This window comes from Aotus nancymaae, unplaced genomic scaffold, assembly GCF_030222135.1.
Source record: "Aotus nancymaae isolate 86718 unplaced genomic scaffold, 86718_ANA_hifiasm-v0.15.2.pri h1tg000040l, whole genome shotgun sequence".
NCBI lineage: Eukaryota > Metazoa > Chordata > Mammalia > Primates > Aotidae > Aotus > Aotus nancymaae.
Window position 1 is genome coordinate 118,387,289 of NW_026988454.1, and position 19,725 is coordinate 118,407,013.

The 19,725-nt window shown below is 48.0% G+C and overlaps 1 protein-coding gene across 2 annotated transcripts; it reads left to right on the plus strand.

Moving 5' to 3' along the window:
• Positions 1-49: 49 nt before the first annotated feature.
• Positions 50-19,692, plus strand: MRPS18A (mitochondrial ribosomal protein S18A). 2 transcript variants are annotated; one of them, XM_012448741.3, is made up of 6 exons: positions 50-204; positions 9,769-9,800; positions 12,263-12,370; positions 15,766-15,889; positions 16,113-16,182; positions 19,253-19,692. In XM_012448741.3, exons 1-6 carry the CDS (start codon positions 93-95, stop codon positions 19,395-19,397), a joined length of 591 nt encoding a protein of 196 aa, XP_012304164.1. In that variant the 5' UTR covers positions 50-92; the 3' UTR covers positions 19,398-19,692. The 2 variants fall into 2 exon arrangements, with proteins under 2 accessions (XP_012304164.1, XP_012304165.1); XM_012448742.3 differs by lacking the exon at positions 16,113-16,182.
• Positions 19,693-19,725: the final 33 nt, after the last annotated feature.

The following is a 19,725-nucleotide window of genomic DNA, read 5'->3' on the forward strand; positions in this document are numbered from 1 at the left end:
CGGCACGCCACAGTTCCTGCCCCACCACTGCGGCTGCGCGCGCTACGTTCCGGAAGCGGAAATATACAAGAGGTCAGGGTTGATTTTTCAAGATGGCATTTTTTAAGGTCCTGTTGTCCGGCAGTGAGCGGCTTCTCCGTGGGCTCCTAGCGGGCCCGGCAGCTACCAGCTGGTCTCGGCTTCCAGCTCGCGGGTTCAGGGAAGGTGAGTCATGCGTTCCAGCAACCTCCTGAAATTGAGAAGAGCGGCGGAGACTGCTTCCGCCCGCCCTGGTGCGCCCCTTCCTCTCTTTCCTTCGTGCGATTCTGAAACTTTGGAGGTACTGGCTTTCCAGGGATACTTAAAAGCCTCTTCCAGACCCTGGTGCCTTTTTTTGATCTCCTACCCCTTGTGAGTATCCTCACGAGGCCGAGGAGGACGGAGAGAAAGGCCTGCTTACTTAGTAGGAGCAGAAAAGAAAGCTGTCCCAGGATTCAGAAAAGTTTTTGTGAAGCGTTTGCATGTTAATTCTCCCTTCCATATTCTCCGAATCGCATTCTCTTTTATTACAGTCTCTTTTATTAAAGAGTCTCTGGATCACGAAGGAAGGCCATTTGAGTACCCTCCCAGAGCCTCCCTTTCCGCTTCTCAAAATGCTGTGATCTGATGGCTGCTTTTTCTGCCCGGACCGCTAGTCGCCCTGAGAGGGGTAGGCCAAAGTGAGACGTAGGCAAATACAGGACGGTAGTTTAGCTTTTCATTAATCTTAATCTGGAAAAGCGGCCTGATTCGAGTATCAACTGAGAGCTTACCGAAGGCCAAATGCTATGCTTCAAGCTGTAAAGGAATTCTGGAGACAGAAAATACAGCCCTTTTCTTGAAGAACTTAGGTTCTAGTGAGATTATATATATACATACTCCAATAAATGCAATTTAGCCTTTTACGTGACGAAGTACAGGGAGACTCAGTTACTGGAAACAGCAAACCCAGTTGGAAGTTTTCATAGAGAGGATGTGTCTTAGCAGGCTCACAAAAGGATGGAATCTGGCGGAGAGTGAAAAGGTCTTTTAGGATATAGCCTTCCTTTGTGTACTAGGAAACAAGAAAGATGAGTGATGTGCAAAAGAAGAGATGTGGGTTTTTTTTGAGGATCTGGCATAGTATTGCGCAGCATATCCTTTAACGAAAGCTGAGAAGTATCCAGTGGAAAAGAGTGATCATTGTTGTCAGAGGGAGCAGAAAAGTCTAAAAAGAAGAGCCTAATGAAGGGGTCATTGGATTTGTCTCAGAAGAGGTCTCTCTTTGTAGCTTTCATATAGCAATTTCAATAGAGTGGCAAACAAGGCATCCAATTTGGAGAAATGAAAGAGATAGTTGATGAAGCAATAGAAATAGCAGGTATGTTTGAAGAATTTAGCCAGTAAGGGAAGTGGAGCATTTGCTTGAAAAAAAAAGAAAGTCTGGATATTGCATGGTTAACTTATCCATTAGTAAATCCACTAATAAAGACACTAAAGGGATCATGCAGATGATAGAAAGGATTTGGATGTTTCATCTGTTCCCATGCTGCAAAATAGGCATATGCCCATACCATTTTTGAGAGTGTCTACCAAGTGTCAGACACTATTGGCTACAATTTGCATATTCTTTATGAAATTCAAAGCTGAGGCAGATTTTGCTATGCTTCCAGAAAAAAAGGCAAGAGGAATCGTTTTGTTTGTTTTAACAACAAATATTTGAAGTTAGACTTTTTTTTTTTTAATTTTATTTTATTTTAAAGACGGGGTTTCACCATGTTGGTCAGGCTGGTCTTGAACTCACAACCTCAGGTGATCCGCCCGCCTTGGCCTCCAAAGTACTTGGATTGAAGTTAGACTTAAAGAATTTTTCCAGTTGGAGAGTTTGTGAAATGATGGACTGTAAGCCAGGTACAGTGGTACATATCTTTAATGCCAGCACTTTGGGAGGCCCAGGTGGGAGTATCACTCGGGCTCAGAAATTGGAGTCTAACCTGGGCAACATAGTGAGAACCCCCACCTCTTAAAAAAAGGGAAAAAATTATGGACTGTAAATCAAATGGGTCTCTGAAGTCCTTCATCTAAATGTTAGGTTGAATTAATGTGATTCTAGGCCGGGCACAGTGGCTCACACCTGTAATCCTCGCACTTTGGGAGGCCGAGGTGGGTGGATCACCTGAGGTCAGGAGTTCAAGGGGGCCTGGCCATCATGGTGAAACCCCATCTTTAAAAAAATAAATAAATTTAAAAAATAAAATAAAATAAATTTTTTAAAAATGTGATTCTACATGAAGACACTACCATATTCTCTATTCTTGAGAATCACCTGTCTTCAAAACTTTTAAATGAAACATTTTCTTTTGTTATTCTATTCATTATTTGTAAGGCATAAAGTATTGTACATACAGCTAATTTTGACTAGTCTCAGCTGGTACGTTTGACACCCAAACAATATTGTACACATAGAATTTAAAGTTGTGGGAAAGAAGCTGGGTCTCTTGCTGAAAATATTCAAGCATCCTGCTTTTCAAAGTGTCAGATAATAATACATAATTTTAGTCAGCTCATGAAGACCAATTTTCCTGTCTATGAAGACTTTCAGTCAAAACAGTGATTTTCAACTGGGAGGCAATTTTGTCCCCCAGGAATATTTGGCAGTGTCTGCAGACATTTCTGGTTGTCACAACTGGTACTACTAGCATGAGGGAGTAGAGGTGAGGGATGCTGCTAAACATAATGCCCAGGTCAGTTCCCCACAATGAAGATCTGGCCCAAAATGGCAGTCCTGCTGCTGTTGAGAAAGCCTGGTTTAAAGTTTGACCAGAGAGAGACACAAAGCCAAAAAAAGATTATTATGGAAAAAGTAAGATGAAAGGAGGAGGACGAAAATAGAAATTGTGATTTACTGTGCTTGCTTCAAGTACTGTGCTAGGTTTTCCATATACATTTATTCAGTCTTCTCAAAAACACCTTAAAGGTAGATATTAACTGTCCTCATTTTTATAAATGAGGAAATGCAGTCCCAAAGGATTTAATAGCTTGCCCAACATCACATGGCTAATAAGTGATGGAGTTGGAAGTAGAGCCAGCCCTCTTCCCTCTGCACCAGTAACATCACCTTGGTATTTCATGGCAGGGTCTCCCTTATTGTTCCCACCTTCCCTGAAAGCTCTTAGCAGGTAATTTGCCAAAGACCATTTAGTGCCTTTATGGTTGGCACTGCCAGATTTAGCAAAGATTGTGTTAGATTTCATTCCTCCCTTATCCCTCTTAAAGCCCTTGTGAAGGAAATGGATTTAAATTTAAAAAATATATTATATAAATTAAGCCATGATCTAACAGACACTTAGAGAAAGATATACTAAAGTGAGTAAAAGCCAAAGGGAATTTGCTTCATTTCTTTCAGTTGGTTAAGAAGACCTTCTGGAAGACCTAACACTTCAGACAAGGATATGCCTCGCAGGTTGGGCAGTCCCATATAAAAGCTTTGAGAGAGGAATGAGTTGGAGTCTTTAAAGAATTCAGAGATCAACTGGGCACAGTGGCTCACGCCTGTAATCCCAGCACTTTGGGAGGTTGAGGTGAGTGGATCACAAGGTCAGGAGTTCAAAACCAGCCTAAGCAACATGGTGAAGCCCCGTCTCTACTAAAAATTAAAAATTAGCCAGGTGTGGTAGCACGCACCTGTAATCCCAGCTCCTCTGGAGGCTGAGGCAGGAGAATCACTTGAACCCAGGAGGCGGAGATTCCAGTGAGCTGAGATCATGCCACTGCACTCTAGCCTGCATGACAGAGCAAGACTCTGTCTCAAAAAAATTCAGGAGACATAGTCCAGAGTAACCAGCTGGTGGGAAGAAAGTTTTGTGCAGCAATAAGACTCCTTATTCTGAAGCATAGGGCAGAGGGAAGTTCCCTCAGGGGTCCAAGGGAAAGGAAGGGGCAGGTGGTGAGGGAACCAGAAACTTTTTTTTTTTTTTTTTTGAGATGGAGTCTTGCTCTGTCACCCAGGCTGGAGTGCAGTGGCATGATCTCCACTCACTGCAACCTCCACCTCCTGGGTTCAAGTGATTCTTCTACCTCAGCCTGCCGAGTAGCTGGGACTACAGGCATGTACCATCACACCCAACTGATTTTTATGTATTATTAGTAGAGACTGGGTTTTACCATACTGACCAGGCTGGTCTCGAAATCCTGACCTCATGATCCGCCTACCTCAGCCTCCCAAAGTGCTGGGATTACAGGCGTGAGCCACCACGCCCAGCTGGGAACCAGAAACTTCAATGATAGAATTAAAGATGAACTGGAGGAAGCAGGGCTTGAGGCAGGAAGGTGTTTGCAAAAAGTGGTCAGTGGCCAGTGGCCAGAAATGCAGGCACACATCCCAAAGGTGGCACTCCTCTCCCTGACCCTACGTAAGACTACAAGGGCCATTGCCCAGACATCAGTTGCTCTAGTCTTTCTTACTCTGCTTGGGCCTTAGTTTCCACAGACCCTCTCTAAGAGAGACCTTGGTCTCTGGTCACTGATCCAGCAGTGCCCTGCACTCCTCATCGTTTTTCACTTCCTCTTTTACTAAGCAGTCGGGGCTTTACACAGCTGCAGTTCACTGTGTCTGTTCATGTGGCCATCAGGGTTTTTTTGCATTTTCCGTGTTTGTTGTTTAAGAGACAGGGTCTTGGTGTGTTGTCCAGGCTGGCCTCTAACTCCTTAGCTCAGGTGATCCTCCTGAGTAACTGAGACTATAGGTGTCACCCCTCTCCTCCTTTTGCATTCACTTCAGTCTCACCACAATGCCATTCATTCCAAACTATTATAATTCAGTTATCTTGGACTCCATCCTAGGCAGGTATTTACTGAAGTACTCAAAGGACCTCTTTACGAGGCCTGGACTTTATTATAGTCAAGTTCCCATACAGAGTTTAGTTCTTTTCTTTAAGGCAGAGACTGTGGCTCCTAGATGTGACTCTCCACAGTAGGTAGAGCGAAGCTGTACAATCCACAGGTACTCAGCAAATGTGTTGCCTCATTTTGGACAGATTATTTCATGTGTATGAGAAGTGCTTATCTGTAAAGATTTTCGCCCTTAGTTCTAGTTTAGAAAACTGCTTCATCTCTTTCCTTAGTTTACTTGATAGTGTCATATCTCAGAACACAAGGGTGATTCAATCTTTTTCTATACAAGTTTTCTGTTAGTGCCTAAATCTCTCAGTCCAGCTTTTCTTAGCTACTCCCACTTCTTTTTAATAGAGAGGGGCCAGGGACAAAATGGATCTCAGGTTTTGTTTGGTTTTGACACGTTTTTGTATGCACGCTGAAAATCAATACTATTTTGATTCCTATCTCCTCTTTCCAGAGGCTTAAAATCTACTAAGGGCCTCTCCAGGCTCCAGCTGAGCCTTCTCCCCCTGCACGAAGACACCACCCTGATCAGTGTGAGTCCCCTGTAAATTCTCAGGTCATTCCTTCTGGTTTAACAAATTGTCTCTGTTAGATAAGCATCTGCCTATTGTTTTACCCACTGGCTTCTGGGTAAAACAATAAGATGTAAGATGATTCACTGGCTCAGAGTTGCTGTGTGGAGGGGGAGCTTTTGAACAGTGGAGCTTGCCATGGGCTTTGATCTCTTTTCCAGGGGCCAGTGGGATGACTTCAGGGTTTGGTTCTTTGCCGGGAGTGATGTGTGTTTTGTTAGACTTGTTTACCTCATGGTTAGGACCCAAGTGCCTCCACCAAGAAGGGAACCACATGTTTATCCACTGCGTGTTTCAGGGCATTGTTCTTCTGCTGACTCCAGTGGTACCAGAATGTGTCTCTCCTTTTGTTTCCTTTGGGGATTCTTAGAAACTTTTCCCCTACTTGTTCTTGCTCAGATTAGGTTGTCTCTCAACTTGGTTTTTGCAAATTTGCAAAGTTTCGGAGTGCCTGGAACCCTTACTAAGCTGGGGATGTGCCTTCCTCCTACCTCCCTTCATTTCTCCCCATCCTCCATTTGTAGATTGATTCTGCAGATTGACATATTGCAGTGACCTTCTCTCTGCAGCTGTGCTGGCTACCAGACTGAGGACCACATTGAGTCTCACTCAAATCTCATTTTGGGTTGGTCTCTGTTCTGTACAAGTAGATCCTTGTGTGGGGTGATGCATTTTCTTTTACGTGGAGAAACCTAGGTTGTCTTTGAATTGATTAGTAACTGTAGTGTTCTCTGGAGAAAGCCTCGGGGCTTTTCTAGCCATTGTAACTCCTTTGTATGTCTGGAGTTGGACACTGAGGTACTCTCAGGATTGTTTTCGAGCAGTGAGTCTTTATGAATGGCTTGCCCAGAAGACAAATCAGGGACAATTCCAGGCAATCTGTGTCCAATTAGGTCTTGGTCACAGAGCTCAGTGATCACAGATGCTGCCATGGGCCTCTGGTTGGGTTAGAATTGCCTTTTTTCCTTAGACAGGCCCTTCTCTCTTTATTGTTTTTTGTTTGGTTGGTTGGTTTTGTTGTTGTTGTTTGTTTTTTGAGGCAGGGTCTTGCTGTGTCGCCCAGGCTGGAGTGCAGTGGTGCGATCTTGGCTCACTACAGCCTCCACCTCCCAGGTTCAAGCGATTCTCGTGCCTCAGCCTCTCGAGTAGCTGGGACTACAGGCATGTGCCACCACGCCCAGCTAAGTTTTGTATTTTTAGTAGAGATGGGGGTTTCACCACCTGAGGTTTGCCCAAGCTGGTCTTAAACTCCTGACCTCAAGTGATCCGCCCACCTTGGCCTCCCAAAGTGCTGGGATTACAGGTATGAGCCACCATGCCCGGCCTTTTGTTGTTTTTAATTGCAAAAGCAGGACATGTTTATTTTAGAAACTTTAGAAAATACAGAGAGGCAAAAAGAAGAAACTGAAAGCACCTAGTGCTACCACTGAGAGGGAACCAGCGTTACTGTTAGGTATCTAACTCTAGAAGGCTGTGAGCCTCCTGAAATCCATGTCTAATTGCATCTGTCTTGTTATTTTCCTAGGGAGAAGTTCATAGCTCTCACTGAATTCTCAAATTTAAGAGCCTTAGACTCTTTCTAATCTGTACTACTTCTTCCCTGGGCCAGAGCTGAGTAGAAACTAAATCACCATAGCCAAACTGCTGTTAAAATATGGGTTTAGTGTCTTGAAAGATGGTTTGCATCCTAGCTATATGGGCTTAAGTTTCCTATTACAGTAATTAGCAGTCAAAAGGGGACCATGATGAATATTTTGCTACCCTTAGCATTTACTAAGCATTTGACATTTACCAGTTTGTATGCTAACAGCTGTGACTTCTCTCTTTTTGAGGCAGTCTCGCTCTGTCGCTCAGGCTGGAATGCAGTAGCTTGATCATGGCTGCTGCAGCCTTAACCTCCTGGGCTCAAGCAATCCTCCCACCTCACCCTCCCAAGTAGCTGGGACTACAAGTGCATGCCACCATGCCTGGCTAATTTTAGTTTTTTTTTTTTTTTTTGGAGAACCAGTGTTTGCTTTACTGACCCTATTTAATCCATTTCCTCCCTAGTACCGGCTGAAGCAAAGCAGAGACTCCCCTTCTGGCTCCTGAGGCCCCTCCTCTGCCCTCTCCACAGCCCCAGCCAACCTGGGGCTTTCTCTCTCAGTTTCTCATCCCTGCTCTGCCACGGACTGGCGGTGTGACGTCAAACAAATCAGTCCTTGACTCCAGTTCACCTCTGGGGCCTCAGTTTCTGTATCTGCACCATGGAGAGAGCCACCCCTGTAACCTCAGTATGTTAGGACCCCAAAGGACAAAGCACCCTGCTAGACACACAGGCGGGTGCTTGCATCTCAGTGGGTGCCCTCTCTGCCTCGTCCCACTTTCACATCTGCTGAGAGGCCTGAGCCAAGAGCTGCTCCTCTCGGGGTCTCCCTGTGCCTGCCAGGTGCCCCACCAGCTGTGCTCACTGAGTTGTGATTGTGGGAGCCCCCAAAGCCCACAGGAGAGTGAGTCAGTGGACAGGGTTTGGTCCCGCCCCTGCCTTGGAGAGGCTGTTTTCCTCCCTTGGTCTCTTTTCTCCCCTCTGGCACTGGGGGCTGTTGAAATGGATCAGTGGTTCCCTAACTGTGTTCCCTGCTGCAACTTTAGTATTTTTTTATAGGATTTTGCCACATTGCGCAGGCTAGTCTCTAACTCCTGAGCTCCAGTATTTCCTCCTACCTTGGCCTCCTAAAGTGCTGGGATTATAAGCCATGAGCCACTGTACCTGGTCTGGCTTCTGTCTTTCTAAAGAAACTGTGTCAGCTGGGTGCAGTGGCTCATGCCTGTAATCCCAGCACTTTGGGAGGCTGAGGGAGGAGGATCACCTGAGGTCAGGAGTTCAAGACCAGCCTGGCCAACATGGTGAAACTCCGTCTACAAAAATACAAAAAAATTAGCTGGCATGATAGCGGGTGCCTGTAACCCCATCTACTTGGGAGGCTGAAACAGGAGAATTGCTTGAACCTGGGAGGCGGAGGTTACAGTGAGCCAAGATCGCGCCATTGTACCACTCTAGTCTGGGCCACAGAGCGAGACTCTGTCTCAAAAAAAAAAGAAAAGAAAAGAAACTGTGTCAACAAGGGAGTATCTCTAAGAACTATTTGATTATATTTGCTGAATGTGGGCTATCAGCTTGGTTCTTCCTTGGGTGATTATTGAAGTTGTCATTCTGCATCTTGGTTAGGTAAGATAGGAAATGTGGGGCCAGGCATGGTGGCTTACGTCTGTAATCCCAGCACTTTGGGAGGCCAAGGCAGGTGGATCATATCAGGTTAGGAATTCGAGACCAGCCTGGCCAACATGGCGAAACCCTGTGTCTACTAAAAATACAAAAATTAGCCGGGCATGTTGGCACGTGCCTGTAATTCCAGCTACTGGGGGGCTGAGGCAGGAGGATCACTTGAACCTGGGAGGCAGAGGTTGCAGTGAGCTGAGATCGTGCCACTGGACTCCAGCCTGAGCAACAGAATGAGACTCTGTCTCAGAAAAAAAAAAAAAAAAAAAAAGGCAAAGCACTGAGGGTGTCCCTCTCCATTTGTAGTGGCAATACTCTCCTTGAAATTCTTCCTGGACCCAGTATCTTCAGGCTCCTTATTCCTATCTCGTCCGTCAACCTTCTCTAGTATATATAATAACATGCAACCCTTCAGGGAGAAAAGAAGATGATTTAACTCAAGATTCTGAGGATATGTTCTAGGAGTGAACTTGTCTTTTTGTTCATTCACTAGGGGACACTGGAATAGTGTTAGTTCAGTGCTATATCTTACGTTGTAAACTCTTCAAAGCAGAAACCATTCTTTCTTTTTTTTTTTTTTTTAATTTATTTAAACCTTAACCCATACACTGAAGAAACCATTCTTATCTGATTCTCTTTGTGCAGGAACACACCTGGGTACTTTTGGAGGTCTTTTAGATACCACTGCCCCACCCTCTTTTATTGCTATCTACTATAGGACAGGATCTGACCAATTCCTTTGGATAGAACCAAGATAAATCTTTGCATAGAAAGGCAAGAACACTGTGGAACTCCTTAATCCCACACCAGAGAGGTGATGCTACCTAGGCATCCTGGGCTTGCCTCCACCCGCTTCAAGGGCGTAGAGAGCCTTGGCACTAGTGGGGTGAATCCTTCGCTCTTTCTGCTCCAGGTGGAGACCATGGGAGAGTACAGATGGAAGGCTGCTTTTTTCCAAATGTGTAGAATTTGAGCTATTATTTGAAACTCTCTGTTCCTTATTAAATGGCTGACCTAATTTTTCCCCCTTTATCTCTGTAGTGGTGGAGATCCAAGAAGGGAAGACAACTATAGTAAGTATCATTGAGTTGGCCATGTATAACCTCTTTAACACTTGGAGCTGCCTGGCTGCTCCTTTGAGGGAGGGAGGGGGCCCAAACTGGACTCCCAGCTCCAGGATCAAGCTCCCTCAGTGACTATAAATCCCACGGTCTACTATTTTTCAAGCTATGTGCTATAGTGTGGTTAATCAGGAACAGTTGTTGTGCCTGGGCTGAGGTATCACTATTTCATTAAAGTGGCCTTTTGTATAGCAAGGTCTCAGAGGCCTTTGCTGATAAGCTCTTTGGTGGGTGATGAATCAGTTTCCCAAAGGGGAAACTAAGGCGTTGTTGCACGCCTAGAGGGCCAGAGTAAGTTGACCCCGGGCCAAGAGCCTGGACCTCAGTTCCTTTCTTTTCTGCCTAGAATGACTAAACTGCTCTTTAAATGATGCATTTTAAAAGTGACATTCTCCATGCCCTGGCCTCACTAGCTGGCATCCTGGCTTGTCTGTTGGTAAGAAAGTTGGAACAATTCTTCATCTACCCACTCCCCCCTTTCCCTCACTGGGCCCATCCCACCTCCCTTCCTTGGGGAGTCATGGGTCCTAGATTATCCTATAATCCTTAAAAGACAACGTTGTTTTCACATGGCCTTCTATGCCTCCAAGAAATCCTCAGCCACTCCGTAGAGCTCCCAGAGACCTCTAACTTCTATGTCAACCAGAGATTTAACCCTTTAGGTAGCCAGCCAAGCTCAGTCTTCCCCAAGGCAGTCTTATTCCTAGGACAAGTCCGTTGAGTCTCCCTCTAGAATGTTCCCTCTGCCTTTCCACTGCTTAGCCTCAAAACAGTTCTTTTTAGGGGACCCCCCCAAATCCCCTTAGGTACCATTTAGGCTTCTTGATTCAAAGCCAAAACAAGCATTCACTCTATAAACTCCATACTGGAGGAGAGAAATACATCTGGCTTTTGAGTATAAAGAGCATTTTCATGTGGGGCATGAGTCTGCTGTTTGTAGAATGGACGTGGAGGCATTGTGGTCTACGAGAGCCCTCAGGGGAGGGAAAAGCCCATCCATGCTTTTAGCAGCACTGCCATGGCTGACATTGGGTATTATTGTCTCCCCTATGAAATAAGGACGGACACCTACCTTACTAGGTTCTGGAGGTTAAGTGAACTAATATATGTGAATCATTCTTAGCACTGAGCCACACATATAATGGGGAGTCAATAAATGTTAGCTCTCCCCACCACCACCCCCAGCCCATCGCAACCCACCTCCCAAGGCCTACCATGTACTTTCGGATTTTCTCTAACATCTCAGTTTCTGGCAGTTATAATTACCACGGCAGAAGGAGGGTAGCAGTGCCCTGCACAGCCAAGTAGTACTTCCAGCCCCTTTCCCTTATGCCAGTTCTCCCCCAAGAGACAGTGTTACTTCCCTCCCAAAGCCTCTCAGACCTGTCCCAGCCTCACTCTCATAATCCACCGTCTCAGTCAGCAAGGCTTTCTAAACTTCTCTCTTGCAGTTGGAGCTAATTCCCAGATTGTTGGTTTATTGCACTTAGCAATTCCAAGGCTGTTCCACAGGATACAGCAGTGATAGGGAGATCATTTCACACTTGGCCTTAGCAGGATTTAAAAGGTGGCATCCAAATGATAAAAGCAAGGAGCGTGACAGGGAAATGTATCCTCCCATCTGTTTCGTATTATTTTTTTCTTTCTTTCTTTTGTAAAGAGAGAAGAAGGAGTGCACACGTATCTGCTTATATGGCACAGCCTGGGGTTTTTCAGCCTTGCTATTCCTGGCATTTGGGGCTGGGTAATTGTTGTGAGGGCTGTCCTGTGCAGTGTAGGATGGGGAGAACGTCCCTGCTAGATGCCAGTAGCACTCCCTCCCCAAGTGGTGACAATCAAAAATGTCTCCAGACATTGCCAGATATCCCCTGGGGAGCAAAATCACCTCTGGTTGAGACCCACTGGCATAGCCTTAACTCTGTAAGATAAAGCTGGGAAATGCAGTTTCCCCCTAGGAGAATATGTGGGATTGGAGGGAGGCTTTCTTTGGACTCTGTATCCTTGTGCTATGTGAAACTTTTTACCATGTGCATGTATTACTTTCCCCAAAAAACCAGGGAGTGGAAAAAGTATAGTGTTCTGGTGCCTTTGTTTTTTCTTTTGAGGAAGGAAAGGTAGCATTCAATTGATAGAGCAAACCCCTTTCTCCCTCTTGCCACTGGTATTAAGTTTAGGTGGTTTCTGTTACCCCTGTAAGCCACCAAACCACATCCCTGTGGCTATCTCAAGGCCTAGCATACAGCAACTGCAAAATAAACACCACAGTTCAGGCAGAAAAACCTCTTAGCTACTCCCACAAGAACCACCAAGATAAACTTTTACCAGCATTCTCATCATTTTGGGGTTTGCACAAAGATAACGTGGCTCTGTGCAGGCCCTGTATCTCACACTGGCTCTCTTTCTCTGTCTCCTAGATTGAAGGCCGTATCACAGCGACTCCCAAGGAGACTCCAAATCCTCCTAACCCCTCTGGCCAGTGCCCCATCTGCCGTTGGAACCTGAAGCACAAGTATAACTATGACGTGAGTCTGGTTACAGAGACTCAGCTCTATGTGGCATGAAGCTCTCAGATTCCCTGGTTAACTGGAGCAGCGTCCCCCAGCGCTTCATTTCATGGAACCACCAGAGATGGGAGCACTTTGTCCAGTTGCTATCAGCCCTGGCTGCACATTAGGATCACCTGGGGAGCTTTAAAAAATAATGATGTGGCCAGGCACGGTGGCTCACGCCTGTAATCCCAGCACTTTAGGAGGCCAAGGCGGGTCGATCACAAGGTCGAGATCAAGACCATCCTGGTCAACATGGTGAAACCCTGTCTCTGCTAAAAATACAAAAATTAGCTGGGCATGGTGGCACGTGCCTGTAGTCCCAGCTACTCGGGGAGCTGAGACAGGAGAATTGCTTGAACCCGGGAGGCGGAGGTTGCAGTGAGCTGAGATTGCGCCACTACACTCCAGCCTGACATCTGGCAACAGATCGAGACTGTATCAAAAAAAAAAAACAAAAAAACAATAATGATGCATGAGCTTCACCCCAAACCAACTGAATCAGCCTCAGGAGGTGGGGCCTGAGTGTTTTTTAAGTGCTCTCCCCTGGCTCTAATGTGCAGCCAGGGTTGAGAGCCACTGATTGAGTTTATGGTCTGGTTGTGCCTCAGACCACTAGGGCCCTTAACGCAGCTCGCAGGGGTTGTACTCTTGTGGGATAGAATCATGATCTGGGTTTGGCTTTTCCCTTGTATGATGAGGGTGCATTTGAATAGGCTCCTGGTTCTCACTGTGATCTGGGCATACATTACCCTGTTGTTCTGTGTTGGAGCTATAAAGATATCTGATGGCTTGAGCTCTTCTAGTGCAGTCGTTTCCAGGGAAAGAAGACAGTAGTGAATAATAACAGCTAGGCCAGGCACGGTGGCTCACGCCTGTAATCCCAGCACTTTGGAAGGCCAAGGCGGGCGGATCACAAGGTCAAGAGATGGAGACCATCCTGGCCAACATGGTGAAACCCCGTCTCTACTAAAATTACAAAAATTAGCCAGGTGTGGTGGCGCATGCCTGTAGTCCCAGCTACTCGGGAAGCTGAGGCAGAAGAATCGCTTGAACCCAGGAGACAGAGGTTGCAGTGAGCCAAGATCGCACCACTGCACTCCAGCCTGGTGACACCGTCAAAAAAAATTAATAACAGCTAACATTGAGTGCATACTCTGTCGGGCACTGAGTACTTCCCTGCTTTAATTAACTTAGTTTTCACAATAACCTTATGAAGCAGGTACTAGTTTCATCCTCATTTTACGGATGAGGAAGTTTGAGGCATGGAGAAGTTAGTGAAGTTGCCTCAGATCCCCCAGCTAGTATCAGAGCTGGGATACAAACTCCAGGGATGAAAGCCCAGGTAGAGCCCATGCCCCTAATGACTACACTACCTCCTCCCCAGAGATGGAGAGGGCCTGGGGCTAAGGACACAGCCCTGGAGAAATCCTTACTTGTTCTTCAGAGCTCTCACTTGTGACAAGAAACACCCTATTCTTGGGTTTCAGGTGATTCAGGCATTGGGCCAGTTTGACCTGCAGGTTGTCCCTGTGCCCCTTTGTGGAATAGGATGACTAAGGACAGAGATCCTGGTTAGGTGATAAGAGCAGGAGAAGCCACATGCCCATGGGATCTGAACAGAGTGACCCAACTAATCTCCTGGGCTGGAAGCCTTGGCTTGAGGCCACCCTGAGGGGTTAGGGGGTTCTTTCTGTCCTGAAGCCCTTCTGTGGCCGCTTAGAGTAACAGAAAGCAAGCACACAGGCAAGGGGTAGTGTTCCCAGCTGCTCACGTGCAGAAATTAGTGGGGTTGTAGGCATCCTTGGAACCTCAGCTGTTAATAGGAAAGTAAACCCCACACCTGCCCAACCACCATGGGGCACTCTTCCTCCCAGCCTTTTCCAGGAAACGTACTTGGCTATCTCCAGCAGAAGAAATCTAATCCTGTCTGAGGTAAAGGCTAAAGTTGTTTTTCCTTTTACCCCTTTCCACTCAGAGCACCATTAGCTTGAGCTGCACAAAGCTGTCGGCTTGCTTGGCAGCCTATGATGAGGGGCTGGGGCCTCGAGCCCAGTTGATTAGCCCTGGATTAATCCAATCCAAGTTCTTTTCATCAGATTCTGAAAAGCACAGGGGTGGGAACTGAAGGCCTGGGTCCCTCAGGAACTGTCCAGTGATTAAAACAAATCTGTGGTTATGCAGCGAGGTGATTGCCAGGGCAGCAAGTTGGTTTGTGGAACTTAACTGCTAAGACTGCCATGCCAGGCCCTTGTAGGGAGGGGAATGGTGAGTTTTCTTTAACCCCTTCAGCCATTCTATGAGAATGGGATCTCGCTATGTTGCTCAGGCTGGTCTCGAACTCCTAGGCTCGAGCAGTCTGGGAATTGTAACATTTTAGACCTGGCAGGGATGTGGTTCCTTGTCTTGACTATGGCTCTGTTTATCTGTTTCTTTGACCTGTCCCAAGCAGTGTGGTGAGCACATGATGGTCCGAAGGAAGCCCAAGAATCCAATCAGATCTGTTCACAAGGGGCCTAGATCATATGAGATTAAACTTCGCAACCCTGGTTCATTCCTCCCCCGCTTGTATGTCTTACTAGCCCTTCAGAGGGAACGGCAGGAGGTGGAGGGGCTGTTTGCATATACTCTGGCCTGTGGTGTGTAGGTTTTGGGATCTAAAATGTTACAGGTTTCCCCTCTTGTGTGGAAACATATGACATGCCTCCTAACCCCACCCTCGGACAATAACTCAGCAGACATTTTGTCCAAGAAAGATGCTTCAGGTACATAAAAGATTGGTGACACTTCTGGAAGAGTTTCCGTTCTCTAGTCTATCAGAAGATGATCTCATGAGGGTGGGAGTAGGGGTACACACCTGCAATCCCAGAACTCTGGGAGGCCAAGACGGGCAGATTGCTTGAGCCCAGGAGTTTGAGACTAGCCTGGACAACATAGTGAGACCCCCATCTCTACAAAAATTAGCCAGGCGTGGTGGCGCGCATCTGTAGTCCCAGCTACTCAGGAGGCTAAAGTGGGAGGATCACTTGAGCCTGGGAGGCAGAGATTGCATTGAGCCAAGATTGCACCACTGCACTCAAGTCTGGGCAACAGAGTGAGCCTTTGTCTCAAAAAAAAAAAAAAAAATCTCATGGACAAGCTGGGAGCTCTTGGGGTTGGTAATGGGGTACAGAAAATCTTACTAAGTTGGGATTAACCTTTGTTGGGTAAATAAAGGTAGCAGACCAGTGTGCAATGCAGTGTATGGAGGAAGTGATCTCAGGCAGGTTCCCAGGAGACATCCACCTCCCCTGTAGACCATAAAGCCCTAGCTTCCCAGCATCAAAAGCAAGCCCAGCTGACCCTCATCCCCTGTTTTCTGTTTCCACTAGGATGTTCTGCTGCTTAGCCAGTTCATCCGACCTCATGGAGGCATGCTACCCCGAAAGATCACAGGCCTGTGCCGGGAAGAACACCGCAAGATCGAGGAGTGTGTGAAGATGGCCCACCGAGCAGGTAGAAGGCCCTTGGGACCAAGAGGGGCAGAGGGCTGCAGGAGCTGTCTTTCCCCACCCAGCTGTCCCATGTTTTGGCCCCTCCTGGAAGAAAATTGGATATCCAGAGTGTTAATTACACTCACTGCCCAATGCCAACCTCCCCGCTCCCTTGGGCTTTCCCTCTGGCCCCCTCAGAGCTGCAGAGGGAACTGCAAAGACTGTCCCCTCTTCCCTCCACTCAGGTCTGTTACCAAATCACAGGCCTCGGCTTCCTGAAGGAGTTGTTCCAAAGAACAAACCCCAGCTCAACCGGTAAGCAAACCTGGGTGTGAACAGCCTGAGCGTTCTGCAGGCCCGCAGCCTTCACTGGCTTCCACTGGGGAAGCTGTTTGCCTGAAATCATCCCACAGCTCAGGAAAGCTAGGGTGCACCTTGCCTGTCCGGTCCATTCTCTGCCAGCTTGAGCACCCACCCCCATCAGTCCACCTTTGCTGCAGTCTTTGCTTCTTCTGTTGCCTTCTTTGCTGGCCTCAGCCTCTTTCCTCCCCTGTAGGGCCCTTAGCAAAGGGGCCAGGAGGGTAGAGGCTTGCTGATTGGGCAATCAGCAAGTTAGAATGTGCTAATCCCTCGTTTATGACATCACACTGGGTTGCTATGGGGATGTCAGTACCACTGCAAACTTTCAGTATCCTAGCTCTCTCCAGTGCTGGGGTTATTAGAGGGCAGAAGGCCTTAGAAATGGGAGGACTTCCTGGGTTAACCCCACTGAATACAGCTGTGCAGGTTGCACATTGGACAACTTCAGGACAACATCCATGTAAACTAGGTCACAAATAGTGCTCCCCAGGGTTGTACAGTTAATCTACACAGCGCCATGTGGCAGTCTAAGAGGCTCTGAGTTTATATAGAGAAGGAGAGGACGGCCCCCAGCCCCTGGAATCATTCAGTCTGCCTTCTAGTCTAAGCAAGACCCTGTAGAGTGAGAACAGATTCTTGTCTAACATTCAAGCAGCTGTCCTATTGCAAGTTCCCTTCCTCCTTCCTCTCTGACATCAGCACACTCACATACTCTTAGATCTGTAGTATCCTCTTTAGAGAGTAGAGCCAGGTCTGTAAAATAGATTTGAGGGGGTTCTTCTCCCCTACCAATGGCCCTTTCCTTCTGTCCAGCTAGTGGTTCCCAGACTGGACTGAGGAACATATTAGGTTGATGCAAAAGTAATTGAAGTTTTTGCCCTTTTTTAAATTTAATTGCTCTCTGTAAGGTATCAAAGATGACTAATGCAAAGCAAGACACCTCAGCCCCCAGCAAACCTCCTAGGCGGATCCCCAACAGAATTCAGGCATGGAGGGTAGGGGGGTGCAGGATGTGGGAATGCAGGACTTCTTCCTGGTATCTTGCCTCTCTGTACCTGGAGGCTAAGTCAGAGCTGGACCTTTACCAACACCATGCCGGCACACCATGCCGGCACCCTGGCTACGTGCCCACCTCTACCTGCACCCCCCACATTGCTAACTCAGCCATCTGCCAGCAGCTCTTGGGGAGCAGGACATGCTAACCTCTTCCTGTGTCTCCTAACTGTGCTACGGACCATTTGGGAGTTGAGCCCACCCCTCTCTGGCTTTTTAAGAGACAGCAGCAGGCCTGAGGACACAATCCATGCTGCCTCAGGCCTTTGAAGCTAGGCCAGGCGCCCTCCCATACATCCGGCTTCCTTTAACGTGACACAGGATTGATGATGTGTGGGGGCTTGCTGGTTGCAAAAGGCCACCCTGAGCGGGAGGGAGAATTCAGGCTACGAAGGACATTGATTCCCTTGCAGAGGAGTCTCGTTCCATGCTGCCATGCATGGGTGCAGGCTCTGCTGGGGCCTGGGGGAGCCATGCTTTGTCTGCCACTGTGTCCCTCCTCATGCTGCCCCTTCAAGAGAGGTAGGAAGGGGCTGGTTCTTGCTAGAGCTGGGGTATTCCCAGAGAGCTGGCTGGAGGCCACCCAGCCTACCCCCTGCCAGCTGGCTGCTCCATGTGGCACAGCCATCAGGCCCAAGGCCAGCTAAAGCCCAGCTTCCCTCTCCAAGGCATGGGAGAAAGAACAGCTCTAGGGCAGTAGCTCAGGAGAACCTGGTCAGCTTATCCTCTGCAGTCCCCAGATTTCAATGAGCACCCCTTCTGGGGAGCCTGCTCTCCTACCCCATCTCTCATGCACCCCTCTGAAGCCTGGGAGAGGCCAGCAAAGGGGCCATCCCTGGTCCCCTCCTTTTCTCTTAATCTGGCACCCAGCACCACAGACCATAGAAAAAGCAGTCCCTGTAGCTAGCCTCCTTCATAGTCATCACCCTGGCCGGGGCAGTGATAGCTCGAGGAGACACAGAATAGGCCCTCCCCTCCCTGCCCAGCGTACACTTGGAGCGCAGGCCAGCACCTCCCAAGTCTTCCCCTCACGCAGGGCTGGCAGCAGAAGACCAAGGTCCAGCAGAGCTCAGTTGAACTGCATAGATCAGCAATCATTTTTTAACTTCTTAAAGAGTTTTTAGCCAAGGTTATTGATTTTCTTTTTTTTTTAAATAAAAAAGTATTTTCTTGGACAGTCTCTAGAGACGCTGGGTTGAGCCCCAACCTAGAATGGAAGCAGGGGAGGGATTCCTGGCCTTTGTCATAGCTGAGCTTTCAGAATGAAGGATGGGCCTTTCTGGACAAGATCCAAGTTTTATTCTGGACAGAGTAAAACCGAATCCTAGCCGGCATGAGCCACTTTTCTGGGAACTGTCAGGGCCCTGGCCATCCCCAGAGAAGGCCAAAGGTCCATGGGTGGCAGTCATCTTTCCCCACCCCTCTCCTACTTACAGGAACCTTCCTGGGCTAGGGCTGCACATGCAGGCCCTTACCACTTGGTTCCCGTTACAGGTTGGGTGAGGGGCAGGGGTCCTACACCAGTTATGGTACCCTGGGGAGTTCCCTGAAGGCTGGGGTGGCTGAGTGAGCCAAATGAGGAAGAGTAATGGGTTCCTCCAGGCCCTTACATCAGCTCTTCTCACCCCATGGCTGAGGCCAGAGAGGAATGATCTGCTCAGGCAGCCTCTTCCTCCTCCTTTTGCTCAGCAAACACACACAAACATTGACAATTATGAAGATCAAGGGAGCTCATGGCTCTGGGCTGCCTGACCCTGGCCACACAGGCTTTCAGCAGCAAGAGCCCAGCCCATCTGTTTACAGGACACCCAGCAGTTACTCCCAGGAAAATCTCTGCACTTCAGGAAAGGGAAACTGGTGAAAGGATTTGCTTGCCCAACCATGGCCTGGCCTGAGGAGGTAGAGCTCCACTCGCCCAGTTCCAGCTTGGGCCCCCAGCCCTCACAGGCATGTCTTTGTTCTCCCTCCACAGGTACCTGACGCGCTGGGCTCCCAAGTCCGTCAAGCCCATCTACAAAAAAGGCCCCCGCTGGAACAGGGTGCTCATGCCCGTGGGGTCACCCCTCCTGAGGGACAATGTCTGCTACTCAAGAACACCTTGGAAGCTGTATCACTGACAGAAAGCAGGGCTTCCAAAGTTCCTCTTGCACCTGTGCTGTGGAGTAGGAGGCCCACTCACAAGCCCCAACTATACTCCTGCCCCACCCCACCACGATGGCCTGGCCCCTCCAACATGGATGGACAGGGGACAGTGGGACAAACTTCAGTACCCTTGGCCTGCCCAATAGCAATGCTGAGAGCTAGTGGCAAGCAGGGCAGTTGGGTCCCTTGGCAGCTGCTGTGGGGCTTGGGCCATGCTCAGTGGGACAGGAGTTGCCCAATGGAATGTCATAAAGTAGGCTCATGGGCTTACCCACTAGATGTGTGCTCACTGCTTGGGAAGTG

Excerpts from the sequence above, each read along its gene's own strand:
- MRPS18A (XM_012448741.3), top strand. The coding sequence starts at position 93 with ATGGCATTTTTTAAGGTCCTGTTGTCCGGCAGTGAGCGGCTTCTCCGT. Across the intron at positions 9,801-12,262 it reads AAGAAGGGAAGACAACTATA|ATTGAAGGCCGTATCACAGC; the intron begins GTAAGTATCATT and ends TCTGTCTCCTAG. Across the intron at positions 12,371-15,765 it reads AGCACAAGTATAACTATGAC|GATGTTCTGCTGCTTAGCCA; the intron begins GTGAGTCTGGTT and ends TGTTTCCACTAG.